General features: G+C 39.6%; 1 protein-coding gene across 1 annotated transcript in view; it reads right to left on the reverse strand.

Annotated features, from left to right (window-relative positions):
- Positions 1–19250, reverse strand: part of LOC119795249 (alpha-2-macroglobulin-like protein 1) — a 50980-nt gene that overhangs the window by 22439 nt on the left and 9291 nt on the right. The window contains exons 6-20 of the mRNA XM_038303142.1: positions 17601–17766; positions 17428–17512; positions 15100–15220; positions 14894–15011; positions 14696–14805; positions 12831–12986; positions 11790–12026; positions 8862–8925; positions 8458–8603; positions 8233–8382; positions 7928–8143; positions 7746–7818; positions 7540–7666; positions 3772–3997; positions 3559–3685 (exon numbers count right to left, since the gene is read on the reverse strand). Coding sequence (XP_038159070.1) covers positions 3559–3685; positions 3772–3997; positions 7540–7666; positions 7746–7818; positions 7928–8143; positions 8233–8382; positions 8458–8603; positions 8862–8925; positions 11790–12026; positions 12831–12986; positions 14696–14805; positions 14894–15011; positions 15100–15220; positions 17428–17512; positions 17601–17766 — 2122 coding nt within the window. The remainder of the gene's footprint in view (positions 1–3558; positions 3686–3771; positions 3998–7539; positions 7667–7745; positions 7819–7927; positions 8144–8232; positions 8383–8457; positions 8604–8861; positions 8926–11789; positions 12027–12830; positions 12987–14695; positions 14806–14893; positions 15012–15099; positions 15221–17427; positions 17513–17600; positions 17767–19250) is intronic.

The raw sequence follows: 19250 nt of genomic DNA on the forward strand, positions 1-19250 counted from the left end.
ACTCATTACCCTTCCTGTCCCGTCATCCTTCCTCTGTTTTCCTTCCTCCTCCTGTTTACCCGCTCATTAATCCCCATTTGTTGCCTTATTATTCCATGTCTCCATGCAGCTCTGTTTCCCAGGCCCTCCCTCGCTTCCTTCACAGCCCACCATTCTTCACACGGAGGACAAGTACAGATCAGCCCCTCAGGGAGAGGTTTCTGACTGTTTCGTCAGAGATACTACCTGACTTGTTAGTACAAGTGATTGTCAGCATCCCTCTGAGGGGGGGGGAGTTAGAGTATTGCGGTTTGACATTCATCAGAACCCCCGTCTCCATCCCCGCTGACGGAGGCTGATGGGAATCCTCGGCTTCCAGGCCAGCGAGGCAGCGCCGCGGAACACAGCCTCTGCTTCCCGCAGCACGCGCTCCCGCTCCGTCAGCGCCGTCAGGAGATTTAATTAGTCGCTCTCAACCAGATTTCAGTCGCAAACTGATGGACGGAGAATGACGTCGACATTTCATTTAATGAAATGCAGAGAATGGTTAGTGGTGACGGAGGATTCAGGTGATGAGAGCGGCTTACATGGTCAACAGGGTTTCCAATATTTATGAATATTCTAGATTAGTTTGGTTTAAAAAAATAAATCACATAAAAAGAAAATAGATGTTTTGATGACAGGCAGAGACAGTAAGTAAGCTTTCCTGAACCAGAACTGTAGTCCATCAGGAACAGTCTGTCCTAACAGCCTGAGCAACTCCGGTTTAGTCTGAAGGTGCATCATTTAACCAGCTACTAAACTTAACTCGCTCTAAACCGTGTTCTGCAAGGCTCTGTGTAGAAAAAGGAAGACTGGAAAAAAATAAATCTAAATAGCTAATTTCTATCTTAAAGTAAGTGCATTTTGTCTTGAATTGAGGAGGTAAGAGACACTTTGTCAATGGAACAAGACAATTTACATTTAAAATAAGAACAAAAACGATTGCATTGTCTTATTTAAAGTGCTTTTTATCTGATTATCTTATTTTAAAAATAAAAATACTCATTCATTTGGCAGATCATCTTTTTCACCTGCTCAAATTAAGGGTAAATACACTTAATTTAAGAAATGTTAACTTACATCTAGATCATCAAAACACTAAACCAGACAGCAAAAAATGGAAATCTAAATAAGTCAATTTTTTTTAAATTAAGTGCATTTTTTTTAATTGAGGGAAATGAGACACTTTGTCATTGAAACAAGACAATTTACATTTTAAATAAGAAAAAACAACAACTTCATTGTCTTATTTAAAGTGCATTTTATCTTATCTTATTTTAAGAGTAAAAACACTCATTCTATTGGCAAATTATTTTATCTACCTCCTAAAATTAAGGACAACCACGCTTGATTTCAGACATTTTACTTCATTCCAGATCGTTTTTTTGCAGTGCACTGATGCTAAACAGCAAAAATGTTCAGAAAATGACTAAATATTTCTGAAGGGTATTTACCTTTAATTTTAGTAGAAAAAAAGATGATCTGCCAATGGAAAGAGTATTTTTACTCTAGAATAAGATAATTAGATAACATATGAGAATGGCGGCCAAGTGGTTAGGGTAGTGCGCTTGGAATCTGGAGACTCTGAGTTGGAAAACCACTCCCACAGACTGAGCTAATACCTTTAATCCCACACTGCGCTAGCCTCGTGAGTCCGTCCTGATCTCGCCAGCTTTCAAGATTTCACTCGCAGATCGGTCTGGAGACTCTCCGTTAAAGAAAATTTGGAGCCGTTCACCAAACCAACGTCCAATCAGCGTTGGCTTTGAGGCGGGTTGAGGTGTGACGCAACGAGAAGCGCAACAGTTCAGTCTAAAGAACATGGCGGCTTCAGCCGATGAAACTAGCGTTAGCGTGGCTATGGAGCAAGTTTTATCAGAATTACAGAGTATTTCTTCACTGAAAGAAGAGCAAAACTGCCTTGGAGCTCGTCTGCCTGGCTGTGTGTTTCCTGGACGGGGCCGCCTTTTACAGCTGCTTTTTGTATCTCTGCTTCTGTCTCCTTGAACCCCAGTCGGCCTCGGCAGATGGCCGCTCACACTGAGCCTGGTTCTGCTGGAGGTTTCTTCCTGTTAAAAGGGAGTTTTTCCTCTCCACTGTCGCTACAAGCATGCTTAGTGTGAGGGATTGTATTTGAGTCAATGAGTCAATGCAATCAACTGGTTTTCCTTAGATAGAAAACTTTGTATCAATTTGACTGTATGATCTGGTTGAACTGTAAAGTGCCTTGAGATGACATGTGTTGTGAATTTGGCGCTATATAAATAAACTGAATTGAATTGAATTGAAAACACTGCTCTGGAGGCTTTTCTCAGAGGAAAAGATGTTTTTGCTCTTCTCCCGACTGGTTTCGGCAAGAGTAGCCTGGCTTGTAGTTGTGTTTTCGTCGTCGCTCTGTTAGTACGTCATATGCTTCGTTGATCTGATTGGTTTATTTGGCCCGTCTATCACCAACATAGGCCAATCAGCTAACCAGTATTTTCGCCCCTTCCCAAAATTACTTCTACGGAAGGTTTCCTACGGTGGCCCTGAAGTGCAAACTGCAACTACAAATCTAAAAGCGCAACTACATTGAGGAAATCGCAACTACATAAAGCAAAGTGCAACTACATTAAGAAAAACACAATTACATTAACCTACCGGAAAAGGTAGGTACCAGTGGGAAACATGAGACATCGCTGATTGGACGACGGCGCCGTTTGACCCTTGAACCGGAAGTCATTCTGCCTGCTGCGCCTTTTGAAACATGGATATTGTCGGCGCCCCAAACATAGCTGCCGTTATCCGGGAATATTTTGAATCAGGACATACGTACGAGGTGATACTGGATATGCTCAAGACTAATCACAAAATTTCAGTTAGTTTGCGTACACTGAAGACACACTTAAAAGAAGCTGGACTGTTCAGACGACGCAACTTCCAGTTCAAGGGTCAAACGGCGCCGTCGTCCAATCAGCGATGTCTCATGTTTCCCACTGGTACCTACCTTTTCCGGTAGGTTAATGTAATTGTGTTTTTCTTAATGTAGTTGCGATTTCCTTAATGTAGTTGTGCTTTTAGATTTGTAGTTGCAGTTTGCACTTCAGGGCCACCGTAGTTTCCAGATGGATATGCGGAGCAAATCCATCTGGCGGAGTCAGGTTAAGACTGCTCACCAGGAGCCGCACAATGGCAGCCCAGATAGTTCATTTAGTTGCTTTGTACTTGTCACAGTGTAATAACAATAAAACTCTGGAAAAAATATGCATTTGAAATAATAACAATATTATATGCTTTTCTTATTTTAAATGTAAATTGTCTTGTTTCATGGAGTGTCTCACTTACCTTCTCAATTCAAGAAAAAAATGACTTATTTACATTTCAATGTGTTTTTTATTTATGGAGCAGAGACTGAGGCTCATGAACTCCAGCATCCTTCACCAAGTCTGAATCCAGACTAAACTAAAGCAAATATGTTTGTCTGTAAAGTGATCCACTGTATTTATTTTCCGTATTAGTTGGTAATATAGTGGGTAATAGTGAGCAGTGCGATGTTACCCAAAGCGGTCGGAGTCACAATCCAGGAGAAGGTCTTGCTCTCATCTCCACACAGACAGCTGGTGTATTTGCAGCCTTCGCAGTCTCTGTCGGTGTACTGATTCGAACCGGCCAAAGTTGCTTTGACCTGTTAATAGAACCAAACCTTAATGAACAGCACAGCCGCCATTCTCTGTCTCAATAAAATGGCTGCCCGGCTCCATCAGTAACTACCATGATGCACTGGGAGAGGTAGTTGAAGACGGTGGCTTTCAGCGTGAACACCTCCCCTCTGATGACGGAGTAAGGCAAGGTGAGGCTGACGAAGAACGGCTGGAAGGCGGTGAGCCCGGTGTTGGGCGACACGCCGAAGCCACTGGGGGAGACGCAGAAGGCGCTGGCCGCCCACTTGGTGATGGTGTCAGGGACCGTCTTCTGCAAGCTGGCCGTGCCGCCGTCTCTGCAAATGGAAACACGCAGAGATTTCAGACACATTTCTATCAAATTTTTTCAAACAAAAAAAAAACACCAAACATAAACAAACCTCTTTGTTTTAAACAAAAGCTGCTCATGACTAAAACCTTTGAATCAGCTCAGCCTGGAGGTAAAGGACCTTTTTATCCGACTCTACTCCGTTTGAAGACCTTTCCATCCAAACCCTCGCCTCACTCATCCTCCTCATTCCTGCTTGAATATTTCCTCATATTGATGCTCCTCTGTCTAATCTAAGATCCCTTCCTCCTTATTAAACACTCTTCCTGTGGATGAGACCTTATCACCAAACATAAAGCTTAAACCTCTGCCTGATCTATAGCATACACTGCAAAAAAAAAAAAAAAAAAATTAAATCTAAATAAGGCATCCTTATTTTAAATTAAGTGCATTTTTTCTTGAACTGTGGAGGTAATTGAGACACTTTGCCAATGGAACAAGACGATTTCCATTGAAAATGAGAAAAAAACAACAGCATTGTCTTATTTCAAGTGCATAATACTTAATTATTTCATTTTAATGGTAGAAAAAAATACCCATTCCATTGGCAAATCATCTTATTTACCTAATCAAATTAAGGGTGAATACACTTGATTTAAACAATTTTTTAAACTAATTTTTAGATCTTTTTTGCATTGTAACCTTCATCCCAACAGAAACTGCTTGCTGTGGAACACTGTAAAAAAAATGGAAATCTAAGTGCATCTTTTTCTTGAACTGAGTAGGTATGTGAGCCGCTTTGCCATTGAAACAAGACAATTTACATTTAGGATAGGAAAAAACAACAGAATTCTCTTATTTCAAGTGGATATTATCTACTTCTCTGATATTAATGGTAAAAATGCTCCTTCCATTGCATCATTTTATTTTGCTACTCAAACTAAGGGTAAATACACTTGATTTAAGACATTTTTACTCATTTTCTGAACGTTTTTGCAGTGTACGGTCTATCCCACAGCCAGATATGAAAAACCTTTTATTATTAAAAATAAACAACTAAATGAAGTAAAAAAAAATATATATAAAAAATTCAGGAATCTGCTGTATCATTTATCCTAAAGTCGTAGGGAAGCGGCTGTTCCAACGGTTGCATTTCCAAATTCTCCAGAGTGGTGCACGACTTTACTAACCTGACTCCGCCAGATGGATTTGCTCCGCATATCCATCTGGAAACCTTCCGTAGAAGTAATTTTGGGAAGGGGCTAGGGCTGGGATTCCGGTACCAATACCGATACCTTCACTTCGATACCGGTTCCTGATCGATACTTTTTTCGATACCAGTTTTATAATATCAATTCAAAGAAAAAGAAAATTACACAACATAAAGTAAAAATCTTGAGTTTTATTTTAAGCTCTGATTTTTCCATTTACATTTTTCCTCTTACATAAAAAAAAGTCTAATATTCACTGTTACATTGTGAGGACCTTTTTACTTAGCAGTTTTCCTTTAGAAAAATTACCATGTCTGACAAACAAGCCCGTTGAATGGGATCCTACTGACAGCGCACCGCTGGTATGTGGGGGTCTGAGCGGCTCCCACAGAAATAATATTGGAAGGCTGATATGGATGAACTGACTGCACTGACTAAGTTTTCAGGTGGATTTTCCGACTTAAAGACATAATAAAACTACTTTATTCCCACTGATCACAGCAAATATAGCTGCAAGGCAAAGAAAGGATAGAGTAGCTCCGCCCAACGCGCGTCAGAGCCACTTTTCGACCGCGCAGCCAGAGCAGCAAAGCTGCTTCAGCTGCGTGTCAGAAGCTGGTACAAGCAGCAAAAAGGAAGCAGCAGACGTGATTTTGCTGCTCCTGCTGCGTCCAGTTTGAAAGCAGCATGATTCACTCCGCTCTGGCTTTGCTCCGCCCGCGGGCTGCTGAGAGGAGGATGGTCGCGCCGGCTGCGGTCCGCTCTTCTTGGAGTCAAACACCAAGCAACTTTCTGCTCTTAAATTGTTTCCGTGCACGATGTATTGCATTGCGCACTATTGGCATCAGTCTTAATAAAGTAAAGCCGCACTTTTGACCTGGGGGGCATTTTAAAGGGGTTCCACAACGCTCGCAACCAGTTCACAACAGATACACATCAACCCTGGCTGTAGGCGTGACCACCTGTGTATTTTTCCTGGATGACGCAATCACGTTAAGTGTTACAGCCAATCACCGAAACTTGGTACCGAAAGACGAGGCATGTTTCGATACTTTGTAGAACCGAAGCATTTCGGTCGGTACCATAAAAGAACCGAAGTTCGGTACCCAGCCCTAGAAGGGGCGAAAATACTGGTTAGCTGATTGGCCTATGTTGGTGATAGAGGGGCCAAATAAACCAATCAGATCAACGAAGCATATGACGTACTAACAGAGCGACGACGAAGAGGAGCCAATTGATAGATCAAACTCTTTGCCAAAAACATCTTTTCCTCTGAGAAAAGCCTCCAGATCAGTGTTTTGCTCTTCTTTCAGTGAAGAAATACTCTGTAATTCTGATAAAACTTGCTCGATAGCCACGCTAACGCTAGTTTCATCGGCTGAAGCCGCCATGTTCTTTAGACTGAACTGTCGCGCTTCTCGTTGCGTCACACAAATTTCCTTCAATGGAGAGTCTCCAGACTGATTAGTGAGTGAAATCTTGAAAGCTCGCGAGATCAGGATGATCTCACGAGGCTGCGACTTTACACGAGTGAACAAAGTGAATGTGATTCGTTATTTATCAAGGGGGCGGGATTGTTGTGGCAGAAGGTTCACAAGCATTTTGGTTGTCGCAGGTGTCTCGGAAGAATCTTGCTAACAAGTTAGCAACTTAGTGCTAGCAGGTTCCCAATGGGAAATTCCATTGGGACATGTTAAACCGTGTAAACATGTAAGAGGAGGAGAGTTTAGTGTCGGAGGTCGTGGATGAGTCTCCTCCGTCATCCATTTTTTATTTAGAGGAGGAAAGCGGGGAGGAAGATGTTGTGGAAGAGGACGCCAGGGCGGCAGAAGCTTGGTTTGGTGGGCTTCCAGCCGTACATGTTTGAGCCCTTGCCTCGCAACGCTGCCAGTTCTGTTAGCTCTACGCCTGCCGAAGACACAGACGTCCATCCCCGTGAACACTGGGACGCAACTCAATGGGAAAGGAAAGGATTCTGATTTCAAACGTTGCGTATATTAGATGCGACATATGAATCGAGATGGTATGAGCAAAGAAATTAGATTTACAGATGAACTTTGATATATGATTGGTCGAATTTAGGTGTTCAGGCTGACGTAGAACTAACTGGCCTGCAGAAGATAACGAAAAAACAAACAACAGACTTTAAGACACGATTCTTTAAAAGGTTCATTTAAAAATTATCCCAAAATTTTTCTAAATTTTGGGATATTATCGTCTGATAAAGAGTACATTTATATACATGTTTAAGCCAGAATTATTTGACATTTAAATATGACTTTGGCTCCATTTCTGGCTACTTCTACAAAGACATGAAAGAGAAGAGGGAACTATAAAGTCATTCTGTTACTGTACTCACCCCACAGAGACCAGGTCCCAGATCCATGTCTCAGGGAAGTCTTTTCTAATTGTCTCTGTAGCTTCTCCAACTTGAGATCTAAATAGTACTTGCATCTCATTTTGCAATGGAAGAGCCTCTGGCATTCCTAAATAAAGTGTAGAATATCACAGTCACTGCCTTCAACTTAAAGGTTGGACAGAACAACAAGAAGCGGCCAAACATACCGTTAAACTTAAACAGCGAGCAGTTCTGGGGCTTTTTCACATCGAAGTTTGTCATGATTTTGACTCCGATGCCCTAGAAGACACAGGCAGAACGAAATCCTGAAACACAGCAGGAGGCTGACGGTGGACTAGCTTAGTGAGAGGATATCCATAATGAGAGACACAGAGCAGCAAATCTTTACTTTAAAGGCGCTGTAGGCATCAATCTTCTGATAGAACGGATTAAAGAAGAAGGATCGCTTTTTCCGACCGAGTCGTTCGTCGGCCTCAGGTTCAACTGCGGCCTGCAGATCCGGGACTGGCCTGGGGACCGGCCCGGAGAAGCAGGGGTACAGATCGTGGTCATCCACATCGTAGTCGTACCCCCACAGTTGCTGTACAGGCAGCTGGCTGAACACCTGTTGGCACGAGGAGAAGAGTCTAAACCTTTGGAGGATTGTTATACGTTTAAAAAACCAAACGCTCAACCAGACGCCGGCGGTCGTACGGAGTCAACGGTGAGCTCCTGCTCCGGTTTCAGCAGCAGGATGCTCTGGTCGATGGCTCGGACAGAGCACAGGGATTTAGGGTTGGCATTCAGTGTCAGAGTGGTCTTCTCCGCTGGAAGCTGCTGAACGGAGGAGAACTTCAAGGACACCTGGTGAGAAACCAGTAAGATGGGTGTCAGGGGAGCCCTGTTTTTCTATGTGGCGGCTTGTTTGGCGTTCCTTACCTTGTTATTGAGGCAGAGCTGAATGGGGTAGTCCTGACTGTCTGCCACCATCTCCCCATTGGCCATCACAAAGTAAACAGACACCTGAGCAACTGGTGCCAGCTCCATCACCTGACTCAGGCTGAAGCTCAGCTCCCCTTTGTTGACTGGGGACGGATGCCATTGAAGAAAAAAGTGAAAATTACATAAAGAAAGGAAAATATTTACTTTTTTTTGCTAATTAGCCAAAAATCACACTGGAAAAAATCAAAATACGTCATTTTTTCTTAAAATAAGTGTGCTTTTTCTTGAACTGACAAATGAATTGGTTTTATCAAGTCAATCGTCTCTACTTTAACGTCGTAACTAAGCGGCTGTAAAACTGTTAATCTCCGATCATCTTAATTAGCTGAGTTTTTTCCTACCAGCTCCTGGTTGCACCATCACCGGGACTTGACCATGACGCACAACTGCACCTTTGGACATCACCTACAGAAACAGAACATGTAAGCAGAAAAAATGCTTTTACTGCACATCTTTTAAACTCATAGTTAAAAGGCGGAATACAAAAACACTCTTTTAATCGATGATTAATCAAATAAATCCTTGATTTAAATCTGTTACCTTTTACTGCGGATTCTAATTTTGTGAATTTTAACGGCAGTGAAGTAATTAAAGGTACGTCGTTTTAGTTTTTTTATAGATAAACTGAAGGAAAAATTTGTGCAAACCAACTAACAGCTGCATGGCTCTAAATGTCAAAACTAGTAAGCAGCTCAGTTCAGAACCATTCAGATAACTAAGGATGTTTAAAAAAGAAACATTTTCTTTTAGAGCAGCGGATTGTTGAAATCTGAACTATATTAACAGCTCTGGGGACATAAAAAGGGTCATTACTAAAGCATGGCTCTGTTGCAGCTGCAATCATGGTCGCAGAAAAGAGAAGAGAAAGACGCTACACTATCGCAGAGGGAAAAAAAAAATCGAAATCTAGAGAAGTAATTTTTTCTTAAAGTACGTGTATTTGTTCTTGGATTGAGGAGGTAAAACAGAGATTTTGCAAATGAAACAAGATAATTTATACTTAAAATAGAAAAACACAATCGCATTGTCTTATTTCAAGTGCGTTTAATCTAATTATCAGAGTAAAAAAACTCATTCCATTGGCAAACTATCTCATTTACCTACTCAAATTAAGGATAAAAACACTTAATTTAAAACATTTTTATGTCTAGATCGTTTTTCCAGTGTTTCTTTTTACTGCAAAATTCCTTCAGTCATTTTTTTTCTTAAATTAAGAGAATTTTTTTCTTGATTTCAGTAGGAAAGTGAGACACTTTACCAATGAAAGACGATTATTTACATTTAAAATAATAAAAAACAATTGCATTGTCTTATTTCAAGTGCATAATATCTCATTATCTTATTTTAAGAGTAAAAATACTCATTCCATTGCAAATCATCTTATTAACCTACTCAGGTTAAGGGTAAATACACTTAATTTAAGAATTATGTATTTCTAGATTGTTTTTTTCAGTGCTAAGTTACACTGCAAAAACAATCCTGAAATAAGTCAACAATTCTTAAATCAAGTGTATTTACCCTTAATTTGATCAGGTAAAAATTATGATCTGCCCATGGAATGAATATTTTTACCCTTAAAATAAGATTATTGGACACTTGAAATAAGTAAATGATTTTTTTTTTCTTATCTTAAATGTAAATTTTCTTGTTCCAATGGCAAAGTGTCTCACTTACCTCCTCAATTCATGACCAAATGCACTTATTTTAAGCAAATACAACTTAATAAGATTTCAATGTTTTGCAGTGTATTAGTTAATTCAGCTGAATATTTTGTGTTTAAAGTTTCTACAACCATTGATTAATAAATGGGTCGTCCGTTCTCTTACCAGCAGTGGTTCACTGGAAAAACCATCTAGAAATAAGTAAAAACTTTTTAAATTGAGTGCAATCCAAGAACAAATGCAGTTTTAATTTTTTCCAGTGAACACACTTAATTTAAAACATTTTTATGTCTACATCGTTTTTCCAGTGTTTCTTTTTACTGCAAAATTCCTTCAGTCATTTTTTTCTTAAATTAAGAGCATTTTTTTCTTGATTTGAGGAGGAAAGTGAGACACTTTACCAATGAAAGACGATTATTTACATTTAAAATAATAAAAAACAATTGCATTGTCTTATTTCAAGTGCATAATATCTCATTATCTTATTTTAAGAGTAAAAATACTCATTCCATTGCAAATCATCTTATTAACCTACTCAGGTTAAGGGTAAATACACTTAATTTAAGAATTATGTATTTCTAGATTGTTTTTTTCAGTGCTAATTTACACTGCAAAAACAATCCTGAAATAAGTCAACAATTCTTAAATTAAGTGTATTTACCCTTAATTTGGTAATCAGGTAAAAAGGATGATCTGCCCATGGAATGAATAAGTAAATGAAATAAGTAAATGATTTTTTTTTCTTATCTTAAATGTAAATTTTCTTGTTCCAATGGCAAAGTGTCTTCTCAATTCATGACCATATGCACTTATTTTAAGAAAAAACAACTTAATAAGATTTCAATGTTTTGCAGTGTATTAGTTTTGTGTTTAAAGTTTCTACAACCATTGATTAATAAACGGGTCAGCCGTTCTCTTACCAACAGTGGTTCATTGTTATCTGAGTAATAGGAATTAAAAAAGCCCTTTCTAACATTTTCCACTACAAAAACAAGTGATCAGGTTAGGGATGCACCATATTGGGATTTTGGCCGATATCCGATATTTTAAAACTCATGTAGCCGATAACCGATATCGATACCGAAGTTAAAGCTGGACAAAAATAAGTAGTCTTTGAAAATAGCAGTTTTGTTATCCATTTCTGACACTTTGAAAAATAATATACTCAAATATATTGATTTTTAAAAACGCGGTATCGATCTATTTTACTTTCAAAATCTTGTGAATTTTCATCGTTCTGTTACAAACTCTCGTGATATTTTGCAAATTCTTGTGAGATTTTGTTAGTAAAATAGATCGATACCGCGTCAATATATCAACATATAAAAATATGGCAAAATTTCGTGAATTTTCGGGGGGTTTCGTAGCATAACATGACATATAGCCATATTTCATTAGTAAAAGAGATTGATATGGTGTTTTTAAATGGCAATATATCAGCATATGAAGATATTGGGATATTTTAATGTATCAATATTGAGTTGAGTTTAATTGAACATTTTGGAGCCTTTTCTTTCCATTATACCAACAAAGTAAAAAGTTTCTTCATCTGGATCAGATGCATCAGTAACAATAATGTTTACATTTAAACCTGAAGGTAACACCTACCACGTAGAGCACATTGACGACAGTCTGTCCCTGCTTCAGAGCCGTTCCTTGAATGATGTACTGAGCCTTGATGGTTGCATCACTGTTGCAGGGGAAGCTCTCACTGATCTGCTTCAGATTCAGGAAACTGTTGCTTTTGGAATAAGCGGGTGAGAGGTACAGGTAGGCTTTTCCGTAGTCCGGTCTCCGCAAATCGGGAATGAAAGGTTCGTTTTCCTTCGTATCCTTACTAAGAACCTGTTAGGTGGAATTAAGGGTTACGTTAGAACAATAACAGAGATATTAGAACACAGAGATATCAAGAAGCAGTTCCTTGTTTTTCACTTAGACATAGGGATAGTAAAACTGTCCTCTACGTGGCTGTGTGTTTCCTAGACGGGGCCGCCTTTAAAACTTTCTTTTTCTATCTCTGCTTCTGTCTCCTTGAACCCCAGTCGGCCTCAGCAGATGGTCGCTCACACTGAACCTGGTTCTGCTGGAGGTTTCTTCCTGTTCAAAGGGAGTTTTTCTCTCCACTGTCACTACAAGAATGCTTAGTGTGAAGGATTGCCTTTGAGTTGATGAGTCGATGCAATCAACTGGTTTTCCTCAGATAGAAAAGTTTGAATCAATCAGACTGGATGATCTGGTGAACTGGAAAGAGCCTTGAGATGACGTCATGTGAATTGGAGCTATAGAAATAAACTGCACTGAATTGAACTGTATCAGTTACCCGGATACTGAACCTGTTAATTGGAGCAAACCCCATAAATCTATTATATTTTCGGAAATATTACCATTTTCAGACCATTTCCATTAATCAATGTAATTTCTCTGGCTGTATATACTGACAGGTTTGTTTGGTCTGTTTATGTTCAGGTGAATTTAGTTAGTTTGGAAATTGGTGTTTAATTGATATTAACTAGTCTCCTGTGTGTGTATTTTGTTTATTCCTTTATTGTTGTTTGTCAAAACAAATGGTCTGACATAAATTCCCATTCATTCATTCACTCATTCAAATATTTCTGCAAAGACTACAAACCCCCAGAAGTTTAAACTCACCTTTATAGAGATGCTTCCGGTCCACCGAGACGTGTCCAGGGAAAACGGAGCCATGCCTTTGGCGTTGGTTGTGAGCGCCAGAGTCTTGTCGTTTTCCACGAACAGGTAGAGCAGCTCATTGGCTACAGGTTGGCCGTCGGCACCGACCACTTTGACCTGCAGACAGACGGAGAGGATTGACCACATCTGTCCGGACTCATTTCGTCCATCTTGAACTGTTTCTCAATCACTTTTTTAGAGTTTATTAAGACATTTAACACTGACCCGACCCCTACGGTTATTAACTCACGAGCTGCTACCTTTACTTTAGGAGTCGGAGAATATTTCACCATGTAATTCTTTAAAAGATCTGCAAGTGTACCTGATTATTGGGGGGTATGACCGGCGTTACTTAGGGAGGCCAATTTCCATTGGTGGAAAGTAACAAAGTACATTTACTTGATTACTGTACTTAAGTACTTTTCGGAGTATCTTTACTTTACTTGGGTCATTTGGGTCAAATATTGTACTTTCTACTCCACTCCATTTCCAGGAAGCTGCTAGTTATTTTTTCCTTTTATCTCAGATTAATTTACTAATCCACTGTTGCTGTTTTTCTTTATTGAAATGTAATTTCATCATAGCAGATAGTAGCCCTTAGGACTGAATTTGGACATAAATGTTTTAGAGAGTTAATGATGTTCCACAAATGTGAGGAACTCATTGCAGATATTAGTAGTTTATACATTTCATTAAGGTGTTAGTTGTTGCTATGTTGCCAAGTTGTTAAGTAGGATGAGTCTCAGATCTGTGGTGATAGATTCAACCTTGAACCTCTATTCTACAGTAGAAAACTCTTGTTTTCTTTTTGGTTTGTTTTTAAATAAAAAAATAATAATCAAAATAGCTGTCCTTTTTTCTGTGGCTTTTTTTTTCTAAGCAGTTTTATGTTGATCTTCTAACAGGACCATGATCACCAGAACATCTCCAGGTTCATCCGTTTGACTTTAATGGAGCTCTGCACTGGAAAAAAATCGAAAGTATTTTTTTCTTAAAATAAGTGCATTTGTTCTTGGATTGAGGAGGTAAAAGAGACATTTTGCCAATGGAACAAGACCGTTTACATTTAAAATAGGAAAACACAATTGCATTGTCTTATTTCAAGTGCATGTTATCTAATTATCTTATTTTAAGAGTAAAAATACTCATTTCATTGGCAAACATCTCATTTACCTACTCAAATTAAGGGTAAATACACTTAATTTAAGGCATTTTTACTTGTGTCTAGATCGTTTTTCCAGTGAAAAAGATGGTCTATGATAGCCTCGTGAGACCATCCTGATCTCGCGAGCTTTCAAGGTTTCACTCACTAATCAGTCTGGAAACTCTCCGTTGAAGAAAATTTGGAGCCGTTCACCAAACGAACGTCCAACCAGAGTTGGCTTTGAGGCGGGTTGAGGTGTGACGCAACGAGAAGCGCGACAGTTCAGTCTAAAGAACATGGCGGCTTCAGCAGATGAAACTAGCGTTAGCGTCGCTATCGAGCAAGTTTTATCAGAATTACAGAGTATTTCTTCACTGAAAGAAGAGCAAAACACTGCTCTGGAGGCTTTTCTCAGAGGAAAAGATGTTTTTGCTCTTCTCCCGACTGGTTTTGGCAAGAGTAGCCTGGCTTGTGGTTGTGCTTTCGTCGTCGCTCTGTTAGTACATCATATGCTTCATTGATCTGATTGGTTTATTTGGCCCGTCTATCACCAACATAGGCCAATCAGCTAACCAGTATTTTTGCCCCTTCCCAAAATTACTTCAACGGAAGGTTTCCAGATGGATATGCGGAGCAAATCCATCTGGCGGAGTCAGGTTAGGTCTTTGATGGAGCTCTGTACCTTTCCGTCAAACGATAAGCCAAGCTTGTACACTGTAGGAACCTCCTCGAAGGTGATAGTTCTGATCTGACTGGTTATGCTAGACATCCCAGACCCTTTCAAAACCACCCCTGAAAGTGTAAAACACACAAATCACAGCTGGTTAGAAGCTAGTAAACTCTAAAAGCCTAAACAGCAGCAAGATCTTTGAAAGCCTACCGGTTCCAAACTCCTCCAACTCAGCTGTCAGCTCCAAGCTGTCTGAGTACCAGCTGTACCTGTTTAGATCAAACTCTGCCAGGTTCACAGTCTGTGAGGCACATCCACTCTTATCCAGCTGGAACAGAACCAAAAATGGACCCAATTTAGTTAGAATAAAGGAAAGTGGCTTAAACTGGAAAAATCTGTTCCTCTGAAATGCTTACAGTCAGTTCATAGCTCTTGCACAGGTTGTTACCGGGGGTCACTGAATGAAAGAAATACAGAAAGACTTTCCTACAAAACTGAGCCTTCACTGCACCATCCACGGGTTTGCCATAAGTGTATCTGCAGAAAAAAAAAAAAGTTTTGTTTTCGATTAGAAATGTGTCTTTGTCCTTTGCTTTCTCTATAGTTATGCTGCTATAGGCTTAGACTGCTGGAGGACATAGGGACCCCTTTTTCATCATCCTGCTTCATTCTATCTCTATTCTCCCACTCTGCAGAATCTGTTAGTTCAATCTCTAACGTTCTGCTCTCTCTGCTTTTTCTCATAGTAGCTTCATCTGGTCTGTTCCTGTTTGGCTGTGACGCCATCCTGGAGAGAAATATCAGCTGTGCTGCTGCCATCAACACCTTTGTTTCTAGATGTTGGAGCTTGGCCTGTTTTCCAATGTAGTCCTGTTTCTCTGACTGTGACTAACTGGATGTGCTCTCTTCATCCTCTGACATGGGAGCTGGCTCGGAGCTCGTCTGCCTGGCTGTGTGTTGGACGGGGCCGTCTGTGGAGCTGGTTGACAGTTGTCTTTTGTATCTCTAATTCTCTATCTCTGCTTCTGTCTCCTTGAACCCCAGTGGGCCTCAGCAGATGGCCGCTCACACTGAGCCTGGTTCTGCTGGAGGTTTCTTCCTGTTCCTGTTTCCTCTCCACTGTCGCTACCAGCATGCTTAGTGTGAGGGATTGCCTTTGTGTCAAAAAGTCGATGCAATCAACTACTTTTCCTTAGATAGAAAACTTTGAATAAATTTGACCGTATGATCTGGTAAAATTGTCTCTTTAAAGTGCCTTGAGATGACACGGTGTGAATTGGCGCTATAGAAATAAGCTGAATTTAATTTAATTTGTTCCCTGCTTCAGAGGAAAGTGGATAAAATGTGAACTATACAATGCATTAGAAAATAATTCTACTTGTATCTGAAAAAGAGAAATTTGAGAAGAAAAAGTAAAACAAACAAACAAACAAAAAAAACTTAGGAAAATAAAATATGAGAGAATTTGAGAAAATAGAATAAAAAAAATGTGACAAGAATCTGAAAAAAAAGAAATCTGAGCAAACAGCAAATTTACACTCAAAACAGTTTTCGGTCAATTACTTTAACTATTAATCATAGTTTTATTTTTGGGTTGCTTTTCTTTCTTTAAATCTCCATTTACAAAATGTTTTTTTTTTCTTGTATCAAAAATGGTACTACGGAAGCCGGGAGCGGTCATACTAAGTTTTCTTTTCCATTGCCTTCCTGAGATCATGACATAACTATCTCATTATCATTTAAACAATTAATTGTTTTCTCGTGATAAGATAATTATATCTTTATCATGAGAAAACAGTTATTGATTTATTCAGATAACGAAATGATTAACCTTTTACTTTTGATATTTTTTTATCCATATTTTTATCCTAAGTGTATATATTAGTCTATTTTTTGCATGCCTTATACCCCAGTGTTTTTAGAGATTTTTATAATTTTATTTACCTATTTCATATTATATGTTTCATGTTGCACGATTGTACCATAAAAAATTCCTAGTTTGTGAACTCCTTCACTAACAATGGCAATAAACCCGATTCTTATTCTGATTCTGTGTGAGTAATGAAGGAGGCTGGCCACAGCCCTGGATTCCCAGTCCATCCATGCCTGTGGGGCCTATAGTTGTGCAGTCGCAGTACCGCGTGTGCAAAAAATAATCAGTTTCCTTTTCTGCATGGAATGCAGTAGAAAATAATATTTTTGTTTATGAAAAATGTTTCATCTGGACTCATTTTGGGGGTTCATGGGGTTATACCTGTTGCAGGTGTAACACTGGTGCTATTCAGAAAACACCTGGAGGCAAAGGTCTAATTGCTTATGAATCAGAAGTAGAAGCAAATCATCAAACCAACAACGTTCTCATTAGCTAAAAGTTAAACACAGGATTATTTACAGAGTTATACACAGGCTGCCATGACTTATACTAACAAATTATCTTGCATTGTTTTGGTATAGAAGGATGCAATCAGTTTTAACTCACACCAATCATCTCGTTACCATGAGAAAATGGCTTTCATTATCTTTAGATAATGCGAAAATTAAATTGTTTTCTCCAGAAAACCAAAATTCCCTCCATTTTAATCTTTACTTGGTCATCTCTGTTATTCGGTGGGTCAGAATGTTGGATTTTGGGAAAAGGTCAACAATAAATAAGTTTAACAAACTGGATTTAGTTTTCCATTGAAAACCAGACAAAGAAACAAAAACAAAGTTAGGTTAGCATCCATTGAATTTTGGTCACTTACTGTCCACAGATCTTAAACGTTGTGGTTTTATCCAGGATGGTAATCACGCTGGGCATCTCCACCTTTACCTCAAACTTTGGCAAAACTGCAACAAAAGTAAAAAAGTAAAAATAAAAAATTCAACCAGCCTCCAAAGTGACAACCTGCATCGTTTCAAATCGTCTCAAACTCACCGTACTCCTTGATTTCAAAGGTGTGGGAGATCTCCCCGTCGGCCATCACAGCACTGATGGTATAGGTTCCCTCTGCGGCTTCAGGGATAGAGGGGTGAGACAGGTCTAGGATGCCCTTATTGATTTCCTGATTCAGCCACTGGGCAATGCGGTTGGAATTGGGATCCTACACACGGCAATTACAGAAATATTTAATTAAAATCAGTAAAAAAAACAACAAAAAAACAACTAATGCTGTCCGTAAAGATAAAAAAAATAGAAATTATAAATTGATATTGCTTATTGATTTCTTATCTGGTCTGTTGAGGGAATCTCAGCTGATGACATCTTTTTTTTTTCTGAAAATGTTAGCATCTAAATTAATCCTCCAATTACTATCTTTGCATCTAACAATTAAGTCTTTAAAGTAAAAGTTTGGTCTTATTCAGGATTCAAACTTCTAAAAGTACTTTAAATCTGAAATGATTCCATCCTGTTCAATAAATGATCAGTGTTTTTAATTCAGAGTAATTTTCATGTGAATGTGCTTTACTGGAGGCATCCATGTTTGTCAAAGAACACTACTGCCACCTACTGGTTAGTGACGTCACGGTGCGGTATCGGCTGTTGATCAAGTCCCAGTGCTGTATCTGGTGTTTGTCACAACGCGCTATTATCCAAGTCATCTTGAAAACATTCTTCTTCCAAATGTTGGCTACATATTACGGGTTTTTTCTCTGGCCAGAAGTTCGATGGCAAATCCTCCTTCTTCAAGTTGGCGATCCAACGACCAACCCGTCCGTGGAGGATCAGGAATCAGAAAGGTGGAATAACTCTTTTTTTTTTCACTTTTACCCAATGTATTCCAGCATCCAGCTGCCATGCACGTGGGCACTGTCAGTTTCACTATAGCTCTGGTGAATTTCAATGGTGAAGTCCTCTGGAAATCTTAAAGTCGTAGGGAAGCGGCCGTTCCAACCGTTGCATTTACGAATTCTCCCAAGTGGTGCTCGACTTTACATGAGTGAACAAAGTGAATGTGATTGGTTGTTTATTAAGGGGGTGGGATTGTTGTGGCGAAAGGTTCGCAAGTATGTTTGGTTGTAGCCAGTTTGTCAGAAGCATCTTGCTAACCAGTTAGCATCTTAGTGCTAGCAGGTTCCCAATGGGAAATTCAATTGGGACCAAGTAGCACTAAATTGGTGACTTAGAAACGACGCTGTCAAGGAACGCTATTGACAGCGGAAACATGCAAGAGGAGGAGAGTTTAGTGTCGGAGGTCGTGGATGAGTCTCCTCCGTCATCCATTTTTTATTTAGAGGAGGAAAGCGGGGACGAAGATGTTGTGGAAGAGGACGCCAGGGCGGCAGAAGCTTGGTTTGGTGTAGAAGGCTTCCAGCCTTACATGTTTGAGCCCTTGCCTCGCAACGCTGCCAGTTCTGTTAGCTCTACGCCTGCCGAAGACACAGACGTCCATCCCCGTGAACACTGGGACGCAACTCAATGGGAAAGGAAAGGATTCTGATTTCGCATTTCAACCGTTGCGTATATTAGCTGCGACATATGAATCAAGATGCTATGACCGAAAAATTTGGATGGACAGATGACTGTTGATATATGATTGGCCGAATTTAGGTGTTCAGGCTGATGTAGAACTAACTGGCCTGCAGA

This window comes from Cyprinodon tularosa, unplaced genomic scaffold (assembly GCF_016077235.1).
Source record: "Cyprinodon tularosa strain WSP-4 unplaced genomic scaffold, ASM1607723v1 ctg506, whole genome shotgun sequence".
NCBI lineage: Eukaryota > Metazoa > Chordata > Actinopteri > Cyprinodontiformes > Cyprinodontidae > Cyprinodon > Cyprinodon tularosa.